General features: G+C 37.7%; 1 protein-coding gene across 1 annotated transcript in view; it reads left to right on the forward strand.

Annotated features, from left to right (window-relative positions):
• LOC132439500 (formin-2-like) overlaps positions 1 to 23,020 on the forward strand; it is a 313,506-nt gene that overhangs the window by 227,564 nt on the left and 62,922 nt on the right. The window contains exons 12-14 of the mRNA XM_060033791.1: positions 399 to 458; positions 597 to 717; positions 11,685 to 11,777. Coding sequence (XP_059889774.1) covers positions 399 to 458; positions 597 to 717; positions 11,685 to 11,777 — 274 coding nt within the window. The remainder of the gene's footprint in view (positions 1 to 398; positions 459 to 596; positions 718 to 11,684; positions 11,778 to 23,020) is intronic.

Here is a 23,020-nt window from a genome sequence, read left to right on the forward strand (position 1 = left end):
CTCAATCAAACTTCCTGTTGGAGTGGTCCCTGTTGGTCCAACCATGCAGAAATGCTGGTGATGTTTAGTCATTTCAGTTTAGATAGTAGTTATACCTTTCAATAATAAAACATAAAATTAATGAACTAATTGTCTGGTCGAGGAGGGTGAAAACAGAAAGGTGGATACATCTGAGACCCCACCCTGAAACAGCTGTGCTTCCACTTGGGGCTTAGGTGGGAACAGTGGGGAAAACAAGACCGTCTGGACCGGTAAAGTAAGAAGAAACAGAGAACTTCACCTTTCATCCCAAATATTCTCATCTACATGTGTGGATTTACTGGAGTGAATTTAATTTAACATTGTATATTTAATAATTTAAAAAATATATTTCTACTCACTTTGGTCTCTCTGTCTAGGACAATAGCAGAAGCCTTTTGTCATATATCGTTTCCTACTATCTTCGCAATTTTGATGAGGTGAGACAGTTTTTACATAGAGTCACATCTTGTTATTCCTCATTGTTGAGCGATTTGGCCGTGTTTGTCTTCGTTTTGTCATTGCTGCTGTTGCTCAGTCCTCATTCATTTAAACGTTCTGTGCTTCCTGCTGATCAGGATGCTGGGAAGGAACAGTGTGTGTTTCCACTGCCCGAACCCCAGGACCTCTTTCAGGCCTCGCAGATGAAGTTTGAAGACTTTCAAAAAGACCTCAGAAAACTCAAGAAAGACCTGAGAGGTAACTTACAATGTTAAAGAAACTCATGGTTGTTATTTATGCTTTTTTAATGAGGACAGATTTTTCAGTGTTTTTAAAGAAAGTAAAACCTTTTACATCCATGTAAACATTTTTGTGTATGTGTGGCAAAAGAAAAATTTTACCAATCTTATTCTTTTGTTGTTTACAAAGTTATGTGTATTAGAAATTTAGTTATTGAAATAGCATCTTGGTTATTTGAATAGCAGCCTCTTTCATCAGGGGCAGATTTGGCTGTCTTGCTTTCACTTTATAGCCAAGAACATTTGTACATTTATCATGTTGTTGTTAAAAGATACATATTCCCTCCTACCCACCCTTGCTATACTTGTCTGAGATTTTGTGGGGTGTAAACTTTCCTGGAAAGAAAACATCTTTCTTCACATATTTGGTCAAAAAACACGTGCATGTGTAATGCTTTTTTGTTAGTTGAAAAGCCTTATATCAAATCATTTTGAAGAGAGTTTGAAATTCTTCAAAACGGTAAATTTAAAGAAAAGCACAAAAGCAAGTAGTTTACAGGTTTTTTTTTTTTTTGTAGATAAAATCCCTTTCATCCCCTTCCCCTGCCTTTTTTAATGAAGTACAATTGGCTTACAATATTATATTAGTTTCAGGTGTACAACTATATATCTTCATCTATTATGTACCAAAGTTATTACAGTATTATTGACTTTATTCCCTATGCTGTACCTTACATCCTTGTGACTTATTCATAACTGCCGGTTTGTACCCCTAATCCCCTTCACCTATTTCACTCATCCCTTTTACTTTCTTTTCATGAGGTTTCTTCTTGCTGTGAAGTTGAGAACACCTCAGCTGTCGATTTAAGCATGTTTCTAACTCTTTAAGCACAGACAGGGATGGAGTAAATTTATGTGAGATTTTCATTTCATGTTGTATCACTATATGAGAAGAGGCTTGGTTACCCCAGAAACCAAAAGATGATAAAACTTTTTAAGAGATTCTATCCCAGTGTTGAAATGCTTATCTAAAGATACTTATCTGTAATCAGATTTATGGAGTTGTTATATTCTGGTCACGGATGCGTTTATATGGATTTAAATCAACATAGTAACATTATATAATTTGCCCGTAGTTCCTAAATACTTAACATTTATTATGGGCCTGATGCATGAAAGGCCTTTGCTAGGTGCTGTGGGTACCACAGGTACAATCGTCACTGTCAAGGAGGGGTGAAGTCCTGCCGTTTAGATGCTCCCCTGAGAGCATCAAATATGGGTGCTCATGGATAGAGCCTAAGAATGACTGCCTGTTTTTAAATAAATAACAATTAAAACTATGTTACAATTGTGTAATGCTACATTACTATGTATCTAAGTATGATTTCTTAAAGCAATACAAAACACAAACCATTCATGTGTAGTATTTATCATACTTCAAAATTTAGCCAGGTATCTTGCTTTGCTTATGAAATTCTCCTTCTCCTTGTTCTTGTTCTTGTTCTTTCTTCTTTCTTCTCCTTCTCCTTCTTCTTCTTCTTTTCTCTCTCCCCCCCACCCCCATGTGGTGCTGGGCATTTCTGGGGTTTCTGGAAAATACTTAACACTTTCATCACTTCAGTCTTGCAAAGCAGGATTTCATAGTTTACACATGATTTTATAAACAGGTGGAATGGTGATCTCATGAACAGGGGATTTATGTTGACTTTGGTTGGTGCTTCCCTTTGGAATGTTTTCTCATTCACGTTTCGTATCTACATGCTTTCTCACTATGGTTACATGAGGTCATGAAAATGGCAGATTCTCACAAGACACAGAGCTAAAAAGAGAAATGTTTTTTGAGAGGTATTATTTTGGATATAATTACCTTAAAATAATGTTCACTTTGATAAATGTAGCCTAATAATTCCTTTCAAGTGATCAAATTAAGTAATTCATTTCAGAATATTCAAGTAGCCTGTCCACATTTTTGTTTCAGAAGCAAGTTTTTTTAAGAAGACTTAGAAAATGATATGATATATGTAGAGAGTTTTCACAATATTTTCCATATAATAAGTATCCAAAAATATTAGTTATTTATAATAAGGAAAAATAGAATAAAGAGTATGACTAGTTTGATAAAGACAGATAAGTTATAACCATTTGGTCACTCATCTTCTGGCTCTGTCACTGTTTCTGCCTCTGCTTCTAGACTTAATTTTCATTTCAAAAGAAAAACCAAGAAATAGTGCGTTATGGCTCAGACAACCAAACCTCATTTTAACATTTTGTAAGAGTACCCGCTGTGTTTGGTGTCTGTACTTGTTCCCAAGATTCCTGCAGCTCCTTGGTGCTCCCCTGACTGTCTGAGCTCAGTGACAGGTAGCTTTTGTTCTCTCCTGGCCGTTAGCAGCTTCTCTTTTTTTTTTTTAATTTTAACATTTGAGACAGTTTTTATTAAATATAAGCAAAATAAAGCAAGCAAGCTCTAAGAAGGCAGGACAACATAAGGGCATTTTCTTTGGATGGTGTACAGCACCGTTAAAGTTAACTTAGATTTTAAAAAACCATGAGCGCAGATGGCTAACTACATTTTGTTTCCCTTAGTAGTTTTAAGATCTACCTAGTCATGAATTTATTATTTAAGGAATTTTTCTTCTTCAGAATATAAGAACATGATAACCAAATAAATTTATTTAGGAAAGCACTGTACAATAAAATTTAACTTATTCATTCTTTTCCATGTCAAGATGTTCTCCACATCTTCCACATTATGCATTAATAAAACTAATGTAGGGTAAAACCTTCACTCCAATCCCACAGATCACCTTATGTGGTTAATACTATTTTCCAAAAACAAGCAGAACAAGCAGCAGAGTTGTTTACTCCTTTTAGACATTTAGCTTTAAAACCATTAATTTTAATCAAAGTAAAATTGTTCTAAGAAAGCTATTCAACATATCCAGAAATAGAACCCCATTTTCTCTCTTAGCATCACCCCAGAGTATTAGTTAAGAACCATCTGCTAAGCTATAATACTAGTGCCAGAGACTCATTAGCTACTGGTCTCATCATAGGTCAATTGCTGGTTTGAGCAAAAGAGCTTAAATTATTTGAGATTAACATTATTAGTAGCCTCCCAAAAGGATGACTACGAATACTTTCATTCACAATGCTAGACAAGGTATCAATATTTCTATCTTTCCCCTTTGAAAAGGGTATTGTTTTAAAATATTTTGGCTGTCAAAATTTGCAGCAGCTTCTCTGGATGCCAAGTGATGGCTTCTGTTCCAGTGCCTTTCTTGGGTCGAAACAGTTCCACTCGCCACATGACTCAACTCTTTGTGCACTGAGCATGGAGTAATTAAGTTCCTGGAACTGGGCAAGAAAGAATGTTCTCACGCACATTCCTCCCTGAATCCTCTACCCTCCTCCACCTTCAGTATTTGACTTGAAAGTGTTTAAAATTCATTACCTATATCTTTCACAGATGTTGAAATAATGTTTGTATCCAGACATATTTAGGAAAAATCAGTCCTTAAACTTGTTGTATTGATTTATATTTGTTTGTAACAATTGTATTTATCATTGTAAATTTCTGATTTTATTTATTTTTGTTCAAGGAAAGAAAAAATGATGTTATAAACTCAATTCAAATGCAACCAATAGCTTTTTAAAAATATTTTTATTATGATTTTAAAATGAATATCAGTTCCATCAGAACACTGAAAATGCAAACAGGAAAATACATTATTTATGTCAGTGTAAATAAGCAATAAACAATTTACAATAGGAACAGAAAACAGTTTTATTTGAGCCAAACTGAGGGCTATAGCCTGGAAGACAAAATGTCAAGAAGCACTTCAATTGTGTTTTGCTGGACTACAAAATGGGGAAGGCTTATACGGGCAAACACTGCAAAATTATGTGATTTGTTTGTTAAGAATTAGGATTGGAGGGGCAAGAAGTAAGGGTGTTTGTTAAGCAAGGACCCATGGGCTCCAAAATGGTTGCTTAGTTACAAGGGGAAACCTTGAGACCATAAGGTTGGCAGCTGCCAGCAGGTACTATTTTGAGAATGATTGCTGGTGTCCTTGAGTTTGATACAGTGCAGAAAATTCAAGTTCTTGGGATTTCCCTGGTGGCCCAGTGATTAAGAATCTGCCTGCCAATGCAGGGGACACGGGTTCGAGCCCTGGTGTGGGAAGATCCCATGTGCCGCGGAGCAATTAAGCCCCATGCACCACAACTACTGAGCCTATGCTCTAGAGCCCGTGAACCGCAACTACTGTGCCCACGTCCCACAACTGCTGAAGTCCGTGTGCCTAAAGCCTGTGCTCTGCAACAAGAGAAGCCACCACAATGAGAAGCCTGTGCACTGCAGTGAAGAGTAGCCCCAGCCCACCACAACTAGAGAAAGCCCGCCCACAGCAACGAAGACCCAACACAGCCAAAAGTAGATAAATAAGTTAATTAATTAATTAATTTTAAAAAAGAAAATTCAAGTTCTCAGTAATACAGGAACATGTCTGAAACCATACGTACAATGACACTAATGAAAGAAATTGAAGACAACACAAAAAGGTGGAAAGATGTACCAGATTCTTAGATTGGAAGAATTAACATTGTTAAAGTGACCATACTGTTCATGTCAGTCTACAGATTCAGTGTAATCCCTATCAAAATACCAAGGGCATTTTTCACAGAACTAGGGCAAATAATTTTAAAATTTGTATGGAAACACAAAAGACCCCAAATAGCCAAAACAATCTTGAGAAAGAAGAACAGAGCTGGAGGAATCATGCTCCCTGACTTCAGAGTATACTACAAAGCCTACAGTATTCAAATCAGAATGGTACTGGCACAAAAACAGAAATATAGATCAATGGCACAGGATAGAAAGCCCAGAAATAAACCCATGCACGTATGGTCAATTAATCTACAACAAAGGAGGAAAGAATATACAATAGAGAAAAGACAGTCTCTTCAATAACTGGTGCTGGGAAAACTAGACAGCTACATATAAAAGAATGAAATTAAGAGCATTCTCTAACACCATCTACAGAAATAAACTCAAAATCAGTTAAAGGCCTATATGTAAGAACAGAAACCGTAACACTCCTAGAGGAAAACATAGGCAGAACACTATGACATAAATTGTAGCAATATTTTTTTTGGATCTGTCTCCTAAAGCAAAGGAAATAAAAGCAAAAATAAACAAATGGGACCTAATTAAACTTAAAAGCTTTTGCACAACAAAGGAAACTATCGATAAAATGAAAAGACATCTTACAGTATGGGAGAAAACGTTTGCAAATGATATGACCAGTAAGGGGTTAATATCCAAAGTATATTAACAGGGACTTCCCTGGTGGTACAGTGGTTAAGCATCCACTTGCCAATGCAGGGGACACAGGTTCGAGCCCTGGTCCGGGAAGATCCCATGTGCCACAGAGCAACTAAGCCCGTGTGCCACAACTACTGAGCCTGTGCTCTAGAGCCCAGGAGCCACAGCTACTGAGCTCGCATGCCACAACTACTGAAGCCCATGTGCCTAGAGCCCGTGCTCTGCAACAAGAAAAGCCACTGCAATGAGAAGCCCACGCACCACAACAAAGAGCAGCCCCCGCTCCCTGCAACTAGAGAAAGCCCGCGTGCAGCAACAAAGATACAATGCAGCCAAAAATTAAAAAAAAAAAATTAATTAAAAAAAAATGTCATTCCCACAATTTGAAGCATTGCCTCAGTGCTTCCTGAGACTGAGGAAGTGGGAGTTCCGTGTTCTTTTTGTGTGTTAGTAGCTGCACCTCTGGTGGTGTCTGGTGGTGGTAATTGTGCAGTCACAGTAATTGTTGCAAACATGATAGTTCTCTTACTGTGTATCCAGCAGTCCTCTGTGTATTTTACCTACGTAAAATCCTTTGATCTTCACAGCGAAGTAGACACTTATTAACTCCGTATTACAGAGGAAGAAACTGAGGTACAGAGGGGGGTACCTACTTCGCCAAAGACACACAGCTCGTAAGTGGAAGAGACAGGATGCAAACCCAGTCTCCAAAACCCATGCTCTTAGCCCTTGGGCATCCTGCTTTTTTGTCTGCTACTGTTGCTGATAAAACTAAAGATAACAACAACAGCAATGATGGTGAAAACTTACACAGACCTTAGCATGCACCAGGCCCAGTTCTAAGTGCTCTACGAATATTAACTGACTTATTCTTTGTAACAACCCCAGGAGGCAGGTTCTGTTGCTATTTGTGTATTACAGGTAAAGAGCTGAGGCACAGAAAGGCTGACTGAGATTTTGAAAGTCACAGGTGTTGTGTTTTATGTTTTTGTAGCCTGTACATTTTATCCTTTTGTATCCTGTACACTGGATTTGTCCATGGAAGTGCATCACATGTGTATGGAGAGTGAAAAAAAAATTGAGAGTTCCTCTCATTGGAATGATTATTTAAGGAGCAAAACCATTCATTTCAGTTTAAAAGTGTTCACTTTCAAAATTCTTGTTGAAGAGTACACATGTGAAACACCTGTTTGTTTTGGCATGTAAAGTGGTGAGCTCAGTGAATGTAACTTATTCCACTGGTCGTAATGCTAAGTCTGCCACACCCAAACTAAGGTATCATGGGGTTTGTGTGTGTGGTACCTCTGCCACTTTCATTACTTTTAGGTGATAAGGAACTATTTTTGGCATTAATCTATGGACATTTAACTGGTAGCGATCAGATTTTTCTGAAATCCATCTTTAGGATAGAATGATGCATGTGAATTATACACCTCTCTTAACATGCAGCTGGATTTGCTTGCCCACTGTTGGCAAGACTAGGATATTTGGAGCATTTCCCAGAAGCTGTAAAGGGTTTGTGTTCATTTGCCCCTCATTCTTCCCATAGCCCACACCTCGCCTTTGCTGGACACTTGTTCTCGAACACGTGTGCTCACTGACCAAGATGGTAACAGATTCCTGGTCCACTTCCATGGTCTCTGACTTCCCATTCCGTCCTCACACTGTTACAGCTTTGTCCCTGGCACTGCTGAAACTGTTGCCACAATTTGCCAAATTGAGAGGGCATTTTACTTCCACCTTTGTCTTGTTTGCTGTCTCTGTTCCCTTCGACTCACTAACCCCACTCACTTCTGATTCTCCTTATAATATCTGACATTTCCTTCTTAGTCTTTTTTCTTCATGGCCTTCTCTTCCTCTGCTTCTTTATTAAAGTTGGCATTACTCAGGCGTTCAACCTTGGCCCCCTCTTTTTCTCACTGGATATGCTGTTCTCAGGTGGTCTTACTCAGAGTTTTCCTGTATCACTCTGATCTGCCAACTCATAAATCCAACTGCTTGCTGAAACTACATTTGGATATTCCATTGTCATCTTAAAACACAGTAAGTTCAAAAGCAAATTAATTTTCTTTCCTTTGTAGGAGTTGTTCCACGTGTAGATGTATTTCTGGTGTATCTGTGGGGAGCAAGGTGACCTCCGCGTCTTACTCTTCCGCCATCTTCCAATCCCCCCCTCAATTTTCTTTCCTTTGAAAAATGCTCTTCCTCCTGTGTTCTTCATCCCCAAGCCGCTCAAGCTATGAACCCAGTCAGCCTCCTTCCTACCCCTTCCTCCTTCACACAGTAATGCACTTTAGAATCACCGTTTTAATCTTTTTTGAGTCTTGTCCTTGGAGATTACTTTTCAAAATTGCTTGGATGTGAGCCTTGGCTTGGATTGTGAGCCTTTCAGAGCCTTAGACTCTGAAAATGCTCTCCAGTTAACAAATTGAAGAATAAAAATCATATGATCCTCTCAATAGATGTAGAAAAAGCTTTTGACAGAATTCAACATCTATTTATAAGAACTCTCCACAAAGTGGGTATGAGGGAATATACATCAACATAACAAAGTCCATGTAGGATAAGCCCACAGCAAACATCATTCTCAATGGTGAAAAGCTGAAAACATTTCCTCTAAGGTCAGGAACAAGACAAGGATGCCTGCTCTCACCACTTTTATTCATCATAGTATTGGAAGTCCTAGCCATAGCAATGAGACAATAAGAAGAAATAAAAGGAATCCAAATTGGAAAGGAAGAAGTAAAACTGTCACTGTTTGCAGATGACATGACACTATATATAAAAAATCCTAAAGACACAACCAAAAATCTATTAGAACTAATAAATGAATTAGTAAAGTTAAACGGTACAAAATTAATACAGTAAGTCCCCTACATGTGAACCTTCAAGTTACGAACTTTCAAAGATCTGAACATGCATTCACATGTCCAATCACATCAGTTAGTTCACGTGACTGGTGTACATTGTCACATGTGTGCATCCTCTACAAGTGGTTGTACTTTTGTGTACTTTACAGTGCTGTATAGAGTACAGTAGTATAGTATATTTATTTAAAGCCCAGTATGTCCAGAGCAAGTGTAAAAGCAGTGGTATATATCTGATTGTGTTAGTTGGGTACCTGGGCTAACTTTGTTGGACTTAAGAACAAATTGGACTTAATGAACGTGCTCTCAGAACAGAAGTGTTGCAATCCCAATTGCATCAAGAAAATAATACCCAGGACTAAATTTAACCAAGGAGGTGAAAGACCTGAGCTCTGAAAACTCTAAGATGTTGATGAAAGAAATTGAAGCCATGACAAATAAATGGAAAGATATACCATGCTTATGGATTGGAAGAATCAATATTGTTAAAATGTGTATACTTCCCAAGGTAATCTACAGATTCAGTGTAGTCCCTATCAAAATACCAGTGGCATTTTTCATAGAACTAGAATAATCCTAAAATTTGTATGGAACCACAAAAGACTCCAAAACCAAAGCAATGTTGAGAAAGAATAAAGCTGAAGATATCACACTCCCTGACTTCAGACTATAATACAAAGCTATAGTAATCAAAACAGTAGGGGGGACTTCACTAGTGGTGTGGTAGTTAAGAATCTGCCTGCCAATGTAGGGGACACAGGTTTGAGCCCTGGTCCGGGAAGATCCCACATCCTGTGGAGCAACTAAACCCATGCACCACAACTCCTGAAGCCTGTGCACCTAGAGCCTGTGCTCCACAACAAGAGAAGCCACCGTAATGAGAAGGCTGCACACCACAACAAAGAGTAACCCCCACTCGCCACAACTAGAGAAAGCCCATGTGCAGCAACAAAGACCCAATGCAGCCAAAAATAAATAAATTTATTATTTAAAAAAAAAGAGTATTAACTTTACGAAACTTTAAAAGAAAAAACAAAACAGTATGGTACTGGCAGGAAAACAGACTCATATATCACTGGAACAGCTTAGAAAGCCCAGAAATACATCCATACTTACATGGTCATTAATCTTCATCAAAGGAGTCAGTAATATACAATGGGGAAAAGACAGCCCCTTCAATAAATGCTTTTGGGAAAACTGGACTATTTTCCTACACTATGTATACGAATAAACTCAAAATGGTTAAAAACTCAAATATAAGACCTGAAAGCGCAAAACACCTACAAGAAAACATAGCAGTATGTTCTATGACATCAGTCCTACGGATGGTTTTTTAGATATGTCTCCTCAGGCAGGGGTAAGAAAAACAAAAATAAACAAATGGGACTACATCAAACAAAAAAGCTTTTGCACAGCAAAGGAAACCATCAACGAAAAGGCAGCCTACTGTATGGGAGAAGATTTTTGCAAATAATATATTTTATAAAAGGCTTATATTGCAATTATATAAAGAAATCAGAAAACAATATAAAAAAGAAGAAACAATCCAATTAAAGATTGTGCAGAGGACCTGAATAAACATTTCTCCAAAGGACGAAAAGATAGCCAACAAACCCATGAAAAGATGCTCAGCACCACTAATCATCAGGAAAATGCAAATCAAAACCACAGTGAGATACCACCTCACACCTGTTAGAATAGCTATTATCAAAAAGACAAGAAATGACAAGTATTGGCAAGGAGGATGTGGAGAAAAGGGCACCCTCGTGCACTGCTGCTGGCAGTGAAAATTCATCCTGCTACTGTGGGAAACAGTATGGAGATTCCTCAGAAAAATTGAAAATAGAACTACCATATGTTCCAGCAATTCCACTTCTGGGTGTTTATACCAATAAAACAAAAATACAGATTGAAAATGATATATACACCCTTATGTTCATTGAAGCATTGTTTGTAATAACCAAGATTTGGAAGCAACCTAAGTAGTATCTACCAATAGATGCATGGATAAAGAAGACATGTTTCACATACTCATTATATATATGCGTGTGTGTATACATGTTTCGTATATATACATATATATACATATGTGTGTGTGTATATATATGCCCACATATTTCACCTACCCACACAGTGGAATGCTACTCAACCATGAAAAATAAAGCTTTCCATTTGCACAAAGGCAGCATGAATGGGCGTGGAGGGTTTGCCAAGTGGAATATGTCAGACAGAGAAAGACCAATGTTGTATGACTTCACTTACATGTGGAATCCAAAAAGCAAAACAGATGACCAAACCAAACAGAAAGATTCTTATAGATACAGAGAATAAACCCACAGTTGCTGGGGTGGGGATGAGGGCATGGTTGAAAAAGGTGAAGTGGATAAGAGGTATAATCTTACATTTAATATAAAGTATTAAATGAGTAATGGGGTTTAATATACAGCATAAGGAATATGGTCAATAATATTGTAATAACTGTACAGTCACAGATGGTTAGTAGATTTATCATGGTGATTAATTTCATAATGTATTTAAATATCGAATCACTATGTTGTACACCTGAAGCATAATATTGTATATCAATTATACTTTAATTTTTTTAAGTTTATTTTTACAGTCCCCTAAAGTGAAACCTTCTGTCAGCATTGGATATTTCTAAATATGTGTAGACACATATGTCAGTTATCGTGGTTAGCAGGATTTTCTAACACTAGTTAATGTATATTTTTAATTGTTTTAATGCACTGTTAGCAGTGTGACATTCTGAACAATGTCTCTTTCTAATTTCAGCCTGTGAGGTTGAAGCGGGGAAAGTGTACCAGGTGTCCTCAAAAGAGCACATCCAGCCATTCAAAGAAAACATGGAACAATTTATTTTTCAAGGTAAATTCGGAAGAGATATGTTGCATTTCCCTCCCTGTTCAGCAGAAAGGTAGAAGGCATTTTGAAAAATATGCATTGGTTTAAAAGGGATTATTTTGACATCACAGAAAAATAAATGATGTTTAATCACGAATCACACAGTTGTGACAGACAAGCAATTGGCTAAACATGCTGTTTTGTGAATAATACTCATTATTCCTGTTTTTTTAATGACAGTAAATACAATAGTTATTAGTTAAAATAGCATATATATATTTATAAAATAGCATATATTTTTAAAGGCATTAAAATATTTATCTTTTTGTGATAGAAAATTAGATATTCTTTTAAGTTTTATCTACACTTATCACTTCAGTTCAACCTGGTATTTATTTGCTTTGTCAAAACATTGTGCTCAGAAACAAGGTATATTGATGATTTTCTGATCTTCAAAACATTATATTCTATATTTTATAGGATGTATACATAACCCAGGATATTTAACACAGTTTTTCCAGGGACCTTAAAAACTTTATAAATGTTATCTTATTGATTCTTCCTATATTCCTATGAAATAAGCAGGGATGGAAAATTTTAGACAATATTAAAGAAACAAAAAATTCTAATAAAAATTCTATTAATCTATTGCTGATTGAAATCCTTGAAACTTATATCAAAGCATTCACTACTCCAAATATTTCTGCTTTGGAAAGTTATATACATATCTTCTGAAGATCAGATTTATATCAAGCCATGCTTTGGGAAGGTTCTTGCTCTTTCAGGAATTCTCCAGAGACTGACATGACCTGAGACTGAGGCCGAGTAGTGCTCTGAAGACTGGCTCCATCCTCTGTGGTTTTTATACATTGTTCAAGTGTCTTTAATGATGATATACAGTGAATGAGTTAATGCTGGAATTTGATATGGCATTAAGCACAGCTCTTTTTTAGATGGGAAAATGCCATTTAATCATTTAAGATAATCATGACAATAGAAACAGAAATTTGGTCCGTCACGTATCAGAGTGATTGTCATTTCCATTTCCTCAGGTCCTCATGACTTAGAGTGGAAAATCTACCCGTTGATTCTTAAATAGTCCTTGACTGAAATCAGTGTCCTGTAGTTACAAATTAGATGGGCCTGACAGCTCACTCAGCTCTTGATGAATGAAATGAATCTTCGTTTTTCCATCCAGTAGACTTTTAGGATCAAGAAACTGTAATTTTATGGAATATTCTGTTTTGCTTACGGGTAGAAAGGAGTCCTTAATTCTATAACTCATTAAAAGAGAAATCAAACAATTTGCTAGATTTCACATCCTAAAACGTTAATGAGTGTGTCACTCATATACTTGTTCACATAATATGTAATTATATTATATAATATTTTTAAATTTTTTCACATCTTTATTGGAGTATAATTACTTTACAATGGTGTGTCAGTTTCTGTTGTATAATAAACTGAACCAGCTATACGTATACATATATCCCCATATCTCCTCCCACTTGCGTCTCCCTCCCACCCTCCCTATCCCACCCCTCTAGGTGGAAACAAAGCACTGAGCTGATCTCCCTGTGCGATGCGCCTGCTTCCCACTAGTTATCTATTTTACATTTGGTGATATATATATCCCCATGCCACATTCTCACTTCGTCCCAGCTTCCCCTTCCCCTTACTGGTGTCCTCAAGTGCATTCCCTATATCTACATCTTAATTCCTGTCCTGCCCCTTCAGAACCATTTTTTATTTTTTGTAGATTCCACATATATGTGTTAGCATATGGTATTGTTTTTCTCTTTCTGACTTACTTCACTCTTCATGACAGTCTCTAGGTCCATCCAACTCACTACAAATAACTCAATTTTGTTTCTTTTTATGGGTGAGTAATATTCCACTGTATATGTGTGCCACATCTTCTTTATCCATTCATCTGTCGATGGACACTTAGGTTGCTTCCATGTCCTGGCTATTGTAAATAAAGCTGCAATGAACATTGTGGTACATGACTGTTTTTGAATTATGGTTTTCTCAAGGTATATACCCAGTAGTGGTATTGCTGTGTTATATGGTAGTTCTATTTTTAGTTCTTTGAGGAACCTCCATAATGTTCTCCATAGCGGCTGCATCAATTTACATTCCCACCAACAGTGCAAGAGGGTTCCCTTTTCTCCATATCCTCTCCAGCATTTATTGTTTGTAGAGTTTCTGATGATGGCCATTCCAAGTGGTGTGAGATGATATATCATTGTAGTTTTGATTTGCATTTCTCTAATGATTAATGATGATGAGCAGTCTTTCATGTGTTTGTTGGCAATCTGTATATCTTCTTTGGAGAAATGTTTATTTAGGTAGTATGCCCATTTTTGGATTGGGTTGTTTGTTTTTTTGATATGCAGCTGCATGAGCTGTTTGTAAATTTTGGAGATTACTCCTTTGTCAGTTGCTTCATTTGCAAATACGTTCTCCCATTCTGAGGGTTGTCCTTTCATCTTGTTTTTGGTTTCCTTTGCTGTGCAAAACCTTTGAAGTTTCATTAGGTCCCATTTCTTTATATTTGTTTTTATTTCCATTTCTCTAGGAGGTGGGTCAAAAAGGATCTTGCTGTGATTTATGTCATAGAGTGTTCTGCCTATGTTTTCCTCTAAGAGTTTAATAGTGTCTGGCTTTACATTTAGGTCTTTAATCCATTTTGAGTTTATTTTTGTGTATGGTGTTAGGGAGTGTTCTAATTTCATTCTTTTACATGTAGCAGTCCAGTTTTCCCAGCACCACTTATTGAAGAGACTGTCTTTTCTCCATTGCATATTCTTGCCTCCTTTATCAAAGATAAGGTGACCATATCTGTGTGGGGTTATCTCTGGGTTTTCTATCCTGCTCCATTGATCTATGTTTCTGTTTTTGTGCCAGTACCATACTGTCTTGATTACTGTATCTTTGTAGTATAGTCTGAAGTCCGTGAGCCTGATTCCTCCAGCTCCGTCTTTCTTTCTCAAGATTGCTTTGGCTATTCTGTAGTGGAATAATTGAGGACATGGAAAGGAGATGTGACCCATGAGCCCCCCCCCCCACAACAAACTGGGGGCTGGCGAATAAGCCAGAACTGCAAACAGTCCTGATTGCTTTGAGCCCCCCCAGCAAACAGGGGGCATGTGAATAAGCCAGAACAGTGAACAGTACTGAATGCTTTGAGCCCCCCCACCCCACCCCGGCAAACCGGGGGCCTGCGAATAAGCATTGAGTGCTTTGGGCACTGATCCATGAGGTGTCCTCAGTATAATCAAAATGGTGGGAACGCAAGGAAATGTCCTTGTGCTACTTCAGTATAATCAAAATAATGGTGGGAACTTTATGTTGCTTTTGCGCTCAAGGACGAAGCACGGCATGTTTTTAAGAAAGCCCATTATTGCCTGTATAACCAATAGAAGCATATGTTGCTGCTTTGGCATTTCTGGAATGTTAAAAAAATAAGTCTTAAAATGTAAACATAGATAATGCTTTAATAAAAGCTACCACAGCAGGACAGACGGCACTGTTTTGCCTGAGCGAGAGGCAGCCCTCTACTGCTGTGCTTCGGCACAATTCATCTTGTGTGATGAGCTTGCTTTCGGCCCTGTCATAAGATAAACTACAACATTTGGCGCCCGAACAGGGACCTGAAGGTAAGTAATCGCGTGATCGTGGGACCGAAGGGGAAATTGGTCTGCTCAAGGGTAAGCGAAACCTTCGGGAGCAATAGAGTAACTGTAATGGGGAATTTCCAGTCAGTAGAATTCCAATACATTAGACTCCTGAAACAGTTATTACGGAGTTCAGGAATGAAAGTGAAACCAGACTCTTTTGATGAATTGTTTGCACTGGTACGTAAACATTGTTACTGGTTTCAATCTACTGGTCATAACCAGTTGAATTTAAAATTTGGAAACAGGTTATGCGAGCCTTAAGAAGAGCTCATCAGCCTGGAGACCCTATATCTGTCCGTGTTTGGTCTCTTTGTAAATTAATTTCCCTTGCCCTGGAACCATTACAATCTGAAACAAAAAGTGAAAATGGGGCACGCCCTCAGCGTCCGAATTCTGCTCCCCATCATTCTACTGCTTTTCGTACTCTGTTTCGTGAGTCTCCTATAGAGGACCTTCCTCCGCCTCCTCCTCCCCTTGTGTCTGAGACAGGAGAGGATTTTTCAGGTTCCAGTGATGAAGGGGCTTTTTCTGATGATGATAAAGATCGGGAGCAGACTAGCAAACAAAATGGGATGCCACTTTCTCAACAGAATGAGAGAGATTTCTGATACACTTTCAAAGTTAAAAAATTTGATGGTTAAATTGGAAGAAAATAAAAACAATGCTACCACCCCCTCATATTAGGAGCCGTGTCCTACTATTCCTTTGGCTCCTCCTTTAGAATTAACAGCTGATCCTGTTGGAGCCTCTCATCAGTTTCGCTTTCCTCTGAAACCTAAATCTAATAGACTATTGTTGGAAGAAGAGATAAATAAGGAAGAAAAGCAATATTCTGAACCATTTTTTGCTTTCCCTATAGTTAGACAAGCTGTGCCTGCTAATAATTTCCAAATGGATATATGAACGTTGAGTATAACCATCATGATATAAAAATTTTTTAAATGCTAAAAGAAACCATTAATGCATATGGGGTGCATTCTAATTATGTTCAAGGTCTTTTGTCTAGGTATGCTTCCGAAAACATATTAATTCCTCAGGATTGGGAGGCACTTGGCAAGACTGTTCTTGAACCTGGACAATATATGCAGTTTAAGACTTGGTAAAAAAAAAAGAAGACGTCTTCATTGACCTGGGGGCAAATGAAAAAATTTGCAGGCACTGCTAAAAATCTTGTCATTTCGCAGGGTAAACCCCTCACTAGCACCAATCTTTTTGTGACTATGTTGGCAATGTTGTCTACACAGGTAATAAACATATCAGCCAGTGAGATAAATTGTACTAACCATACTTATGGGACTTATATTCCTAACCCTCCCCTTAATATGGGGGTTACCTGGTGGGATGCCTCAATTCTTGTATATGTAAATGAGTCTAGATGGTTGACTGGTCCTTTTGATGATAGAGGCCCTTTGAAGCCGGAAGAAGAAGTAAAGATAATAGAAAATTACATGGTGGGTGTTAATGGACCTCCTATTTGTATGGGAAAGGGAGATCATTGCCTTAAAATAAATTATCAGGCATGGTTAAATTCTGTCAAAACTGAAAGCAGATATCATGGGTTATATCTTTTGAGTGCTTATAGTTTTAAAAGTTCTAATTCCACTCTTAATGAGAATGTTTCCACACCTTACTTGCCTCCATGCCAGGTGCCTCTTGTGGATCGATGATAGGATTGGGTCCATTAGACTCGATGCCGAGGAAAAATGGCTCGGGTTCTTGTTAATACTTCTTGGGGAAGCGTCACTGATTGGAGCCCTTTTGGCTCCACCCAAGGAAAAAGGGGTCTAAAGAATTTATACTGACGTAGGATAACACTATTTATAGCAATACTATTAATGATACCATAGTATAACATGCTGGAGGGTTTTCTCCTCCAGGTCCTCATTTAAATGGCTATCCTATCCAAAAGGACTTGTGGAAGCTTATGGCAGCTTTGAAAAAGATTAATGCCTGGGTAGGACATATGGTTAACAAATCTGGAAATCATAGTTTGACTTTTTATAAAAATGTTACTCGGTATACTCGTAGTTATGTGAAATTACCTCATGTATTGTTAAAGGAACCAGCTGTATGGAATGAGACTCAAGGTATTATAATGTGTAAAAATTGCTCTCTGTATACCTGCATTAACTCTAGTATATCCTTTAACATATCTACTGAAAGTTTGTATATCTTACGAGCTCGGACAGGTCTTTGGCTTCCTGTCAATCTTGGAAGGGAATGGCAAGAATCTCCTCCTATGGCTGTTTTGCAATATTTAGCTGATGCATTAAAAAGAAGTAAAAGATTTGTAGGAATGTTGATTGCAGCTGTCATGGGTATTATAGCCATAACAGCTACTGCTACAGTAGCTGGAGTTGCTTTAAAACAATCTATTCAGACCATTGATTATATAACTGATTGACATAAAAATTCTGAAATGCTTTGGTCCTCTCAATGACAAATTGATTCGGAAATACATTCAGAAATAGCAGACTTACTACAAGCTGTGGTTATGTTGGGGGACCAACTTGTAAATTTACAAAGACAAATGAAGCTACGTTGTGACTGGAATCAAAGTGCCTTTTGTGTCACTTCGGTTCCATATAATCAGTCTGCATTCCCCTGGACAAAAATAAAAAAACATTTATTACATCACAAAACTTTGACCAAAAAAATTGTAAATTTACAAGGGAAAAGTCAACAAACTTTTCAGAAGAGATTACAACTTAATTCACAAAAAGTATAGACTGAAATTATTCAAGGACTTAATAATCTAAATCCCATATCTAAATTACATGCTTTATTTGGTTCTACTACAGGATTGCTAATGCTCATTATAATAATAATCATATGTTTAATTGTAGTCCGACGACGAGTAAAAGTTACCCGCCATGCAACATCGCAACAAGCTGCCATGTCCTCCTTGATGCTGCACAAGCTACAAAACAAAAAGGGGGAAATGTAGTGGAATAACTGAGGACATGGAAAGGAGACGTGACCCATGAGCCCCCCCCCCCCCAACAAACTGGGGGCTGGTGAATAAGCCAGAACTGCAAACAGTCCTGATTGCTTTGAGCCCCCCCAGCAAACAGGGGGCATGTGAATAAGCCAGAACTGTGAACAGTCCTGAATGCTTTGAGCGCCCCCCCCCCACCCCGGCAAACCGGGGGCCTGCGAATAAGCATTGAGTGCTTTGGGCACTGATCCATGAGGTGTCCTCAGTATAATCAGAATGGTGGGAACGCAAGGAAATGTCCTTGTGCTACTTCAGTATAATCAAAATAATGGTGGGAACTTTGTGCTGCTTTTGCGCTCAAGGACGAAGCACGGCATGTTTTCAAGAAAGCCCATTATTGCCTGTATAACCAATAGAAGCATATGTTGCTGCTTTGGCTTTCTGGAATGTTAAAAAAATAAGTCTTAAAATGTAAACATAGATAATGCTTTAATAAAAGCTACCACAGCAGGACAGACGGCACTGTTTTGCCTGAGCAAGCGGCAGCCCTCTACTGCTGTGCTTCGGCACAATTCATCTTGTGTGACGAGCTTGCTTTCGGCCCTGTCCTAAGATAAACTACAACACTATTCAGGGTCTTTTGTGTTTCCATACAAATTGTGAGATTTTTTTGTTCTAGTTCTGTGAAAAATGCCAGTGGTAGTTTGATAGGGATTGCATTGAATCTGTAGATTGCTTTGGGTAGTAGAGTCATTTTCACAACGTTGATGCTTCCAATCCAAGAACATGGTATATCTCTCCATCTATTTGTGTCATCTTTAATTTCTTTCATCAGTGTCTTATAATTTTCTGCATACAGGTCTTTTGTCTCCTTAGGTAGGTTTATTCCTAGATATTTTATTCTTTTTGTTGCAATGGTAAATGGGAGTATTTTCTTGATTTCACTTTTAGATTTTTCATCATTAGTGTATAGGAATGCTAGAGATTTCTGTGCATTAATTTTTTTATCCTGCTACTTTACCAAATTCATTGATTAGCTCTAGTAGTTTTCTAGTAGCATCTTTAGGATTCTCTATGTATAGTGTCATGTCATCTGCAAACAGTGACAGCTTTACTTCTTCTTATCTGATTTGGATTCCTTTTACTTCCTTTTCTTCTCTGATTGCTGTGGCTAAAACTTCCAAAACTATGTTGAATAAGAGTGGTGAGAGTGAGCAACCTTGTCTTGTTCCTGATCTTAGTGGAAATGCTTTCACTTTTTCACCAGTGAGGGTGATGTTGGCTGTGTGTTTGTCATATATGGCCTTTATTATGTTGAGGAAATTTCCCTCTATGCCTACTTTCTGCAGGGGTTTTTTTTTTTTATCATAAATTGGTGTTGAATTTTGTCGAAGGCTTTCTCTGCATCTATTGAGATGATCATATGGTTTTTCTCCTTCAATTTGTTAATATGGTGTATCACATTGATTGATTTGCATATATTGAAGAATCCTTGCATTCCAGGAATAAATCCTACTTGATCATGGTGTATGATCCTTTTAATGTGCTGTTGGATTCTGTTTGCTAGTATTTTGTTGAAGATTTTTACATCTATGTTCATCAGTGATATTGGCCTGTAGTTTTCTTTCTTTGTGACATCCTTGTCTGGTTTTGGTATCAAGGTGATGGTGGCCTCATAGAATGAGTTTGGGAGTGTTCCTCCCTCTGCTATATTTTGGAAGAGTTTGAGAAGAATCGGTGTTAGCTCTTCTCTAAATGTTTGATAGAATTCACCTGTGCAGCCATCTGGTCCTGGGCTTTTGTTTGTTGGAAGCTTTTTAATCACAGTTTCAATTTCAGAGCTTGTGATTGGTCTGTTCATATTTTCTATTTCTTCCTGATTCAGTCTTGGCAGGTTGTTCATTTCTAAGAATTTGTCCGTTTCTTCCAGATTGTCCATTTTATTGGCGTAGAGTTGCTTATAGTAATGTCTCATGATCTTTTGTATTTCAGCAGTGTCAGTTGTTACTTCTTTTTCATTTCTAATTCTATTGATTTGAGTCTTCTCCCTTTTTTTCTTGATGAGTCTGGCTAATGGTTTATCAATTTTGTTTATCTTCTCAAAGAACCCACTTTTAGTTTTATTGATCTTTGCTATCATTTCCTTCCTTTCTTTTTCATTTATTTCTGATCTGATCTTTATGATTTCTTACCTTGTGCTAACTGTTTTTGTTGTTCTTCTTCTTCTTTCTCTAATTGCTTTAGGTGTAAGGTTAGGTTGTTTATTTGAGATGTTTCCTGTTTCTTAAAGTACGATTCTATTGCTATAAACTTCCCTGTTAGAAGTGCTTTTGCTGCATCCCATAGGTTTTGGGTCATCATGTTTTCATTGGCATTTGTTTCTAGGTATTTTTTTATTTCTTCTTTGATTTTTTCAGTGATCTCTTGGTTATTAAGTAGTGTATTGTTTAGCCTCCATGTGTTTGTATTTTTTATAGATTTTTTCCTGTAATTGATATCTAGTCTCATAGCATTGTGGTCAGAAAAGATACTTGATACGATTTCAATATTCTTAAATTTGCCAAGGCTTGATTTGTGCCCCAAGATATGATCTGTCCTGTAGAATGTTCATGAGCACCTGAGAAGAAAGTGTATTCTGTTGTTTTTGGATGTAATATCCTATAAATATCAATTCAGTCCATCGTGTTTAATGTATCATTTAAAGCTTATGTGTCCTTATTTATTTTCATTTTGGATGATCTGTCAATTGGTGAAAGTGCGGTGTTATAGTCCCCTACTCTGATTGTGTTACTGTTGATTTCCCCTTTTATGGCTGTTAGCATTTGCCTCATGTATTGAGGTGATCGTATGTTGGGTGCATAAATATTCACAACTGTTATATCTTCTTCCTGGATTGATGCCTTGATCATTATGTAGTGTCCTTTTTGTCTCTTGTAATAGTCTTTTTTTAAAAGTCTATTTGGTCTGATATGAGAATTGGTAATCCAGCTTTCTTTTTATTTCCATTTGTATGCAATATCTTTTTCAATCCCCTCACTTTCAGTGTGTATGTGTCCCTAGGTCTGAAGTAGGTCTCTTGTAGACAGCATATATATGGGTCTTGCTTTTGTCTTTATTCAGCCAGTCAGTCTTTTGGTGGGAGCATTTAATCCATTTACATTTAAGGTAATTATCGATATGTGTGTTCCTATTCCCATTTTCTTAATTGTTTTGGGGTTGTTATTGTAGGTCTTTTTCTTCTCTTGTGTTTCTTGCCTAGAGAAGTTCCTTTAGCATTTGTTGTAAAGCTGGTTTGGTGGTGCTGAACTCTCTCAGCTTTTGCTTGTCTGTAAAGGTTTAAATTTCTCCATCAAATCTGAATGAAATCCTTGCTGGGTAGAGTAATCTTGGTTGAAGGGTTTTCTCCTTCATCACTTTAAATATGTCCTGCCACTCCCTTCTGGCTTTCAGAGTTTCTGCTGAAAGATCAGCTGTTAATCTTATGGGGATTCTCTTATGTGTTATTTGTTGTTTTTTCCTTGCTGCCTTTAATATGTTTTCTTTGTATTTAATTTTTGATAGTTTGATTAATATGTGTCTTGGAGTGTTTCTCCTTGGATTTATCCTGTTTGGAACTCTCTCTGATTTCTGGACTGATTAACTATTTCCTTTCCCATATTAGGGAAGTTTTCCACTATAATCTCTTCAAATATTTTCTCAGTCCCTTTCATTTTCTCTTCTTCTTCTGGGACCCCTATAATTTGAATGTTGGTGCATTCAGTGTTTTCTCAGAGGTCTCTGCGACTGTCCTCATTACTTTTCATTTTTTTCCCTTTATTCTGCTCTGCAGTAGTCATTTCCACTATTTTATCTTCCAGGTCAGTTATCCATTCTTCTGCCTCGGTTATTCTGCTATTGATCCCTTCCAGAGAATTTTTAATTTCATTTATTGTGTTGTTCATCACTGTTTGCTCTTTAGTTTTTGTAGGTCCTTGTTAAACATTTCTTGTAATTTCTCCATTCTATTTTGAAGATTTTGGATCACCTTTACTATCATTATTCTGAATTCTTTTTCAGGTACACTGCCTATTTCCTTTTCTTTTGTTAGGTCTGGTGGGTTTTTACCTTGCTCCTTCATCTGCTGTGTGTTTCTCTGTCTTCTCGTTTTGCTTAACTTACTGTGTTTGGGGTCTCCTTATCACAGTCTGCAGGTTTGTAGTTCCCGTGGTTTTTGGTGTCTGCCCCCAGTGGCTAAGGTTGGTTCAGTGGTTTGTGTAGGCTTCTTGGTGGAGGGGACTAGTGCCTGTGTTCTGGTGGATGAGGCTAGATCTTGTCTTTCTGCTCAGTAGGTCCATGTCTTGTGGTGTGTTTTGGGGTGTCTGTGGCCTTATTATGATTTTAGGCAGCCTCTCTGCTAATGGGTGGGTTTGTGTTACTGTTTTGCTAGTTGTTTGGCATAGGGTGTCCAGCATTGGAGCTTGCTGGTCATTGAATGGAGCTGGGACTTGGCGTTGAGATGGAGATCCCTGGGAGTTTTACCCCATTTGGTATTACGTGGAGCTGGGAGGTCTCTTGTGGACCAGTCTTCTGAACTTGGCTCTCCCACCTCTGAGGCACAGCCTGGATGCTGGCTGGAACACCAAGAACCTTTCATCCACACGGCTCTG

The sequence above is a fragment of the Delphinus delphis genome, chromosome 16, assembly GCF_949987515.2.
Source record: "Delphinus delphis chromosome 16, mDelDel1.2, whole genome shotgun sequence".
NCBI classification, from domain to species: Eukaryota; Metazoa; Chordata; class Mammalia; order Artiodactyla; family Delphinidae; genus Delphinus; species Delphinus delphis.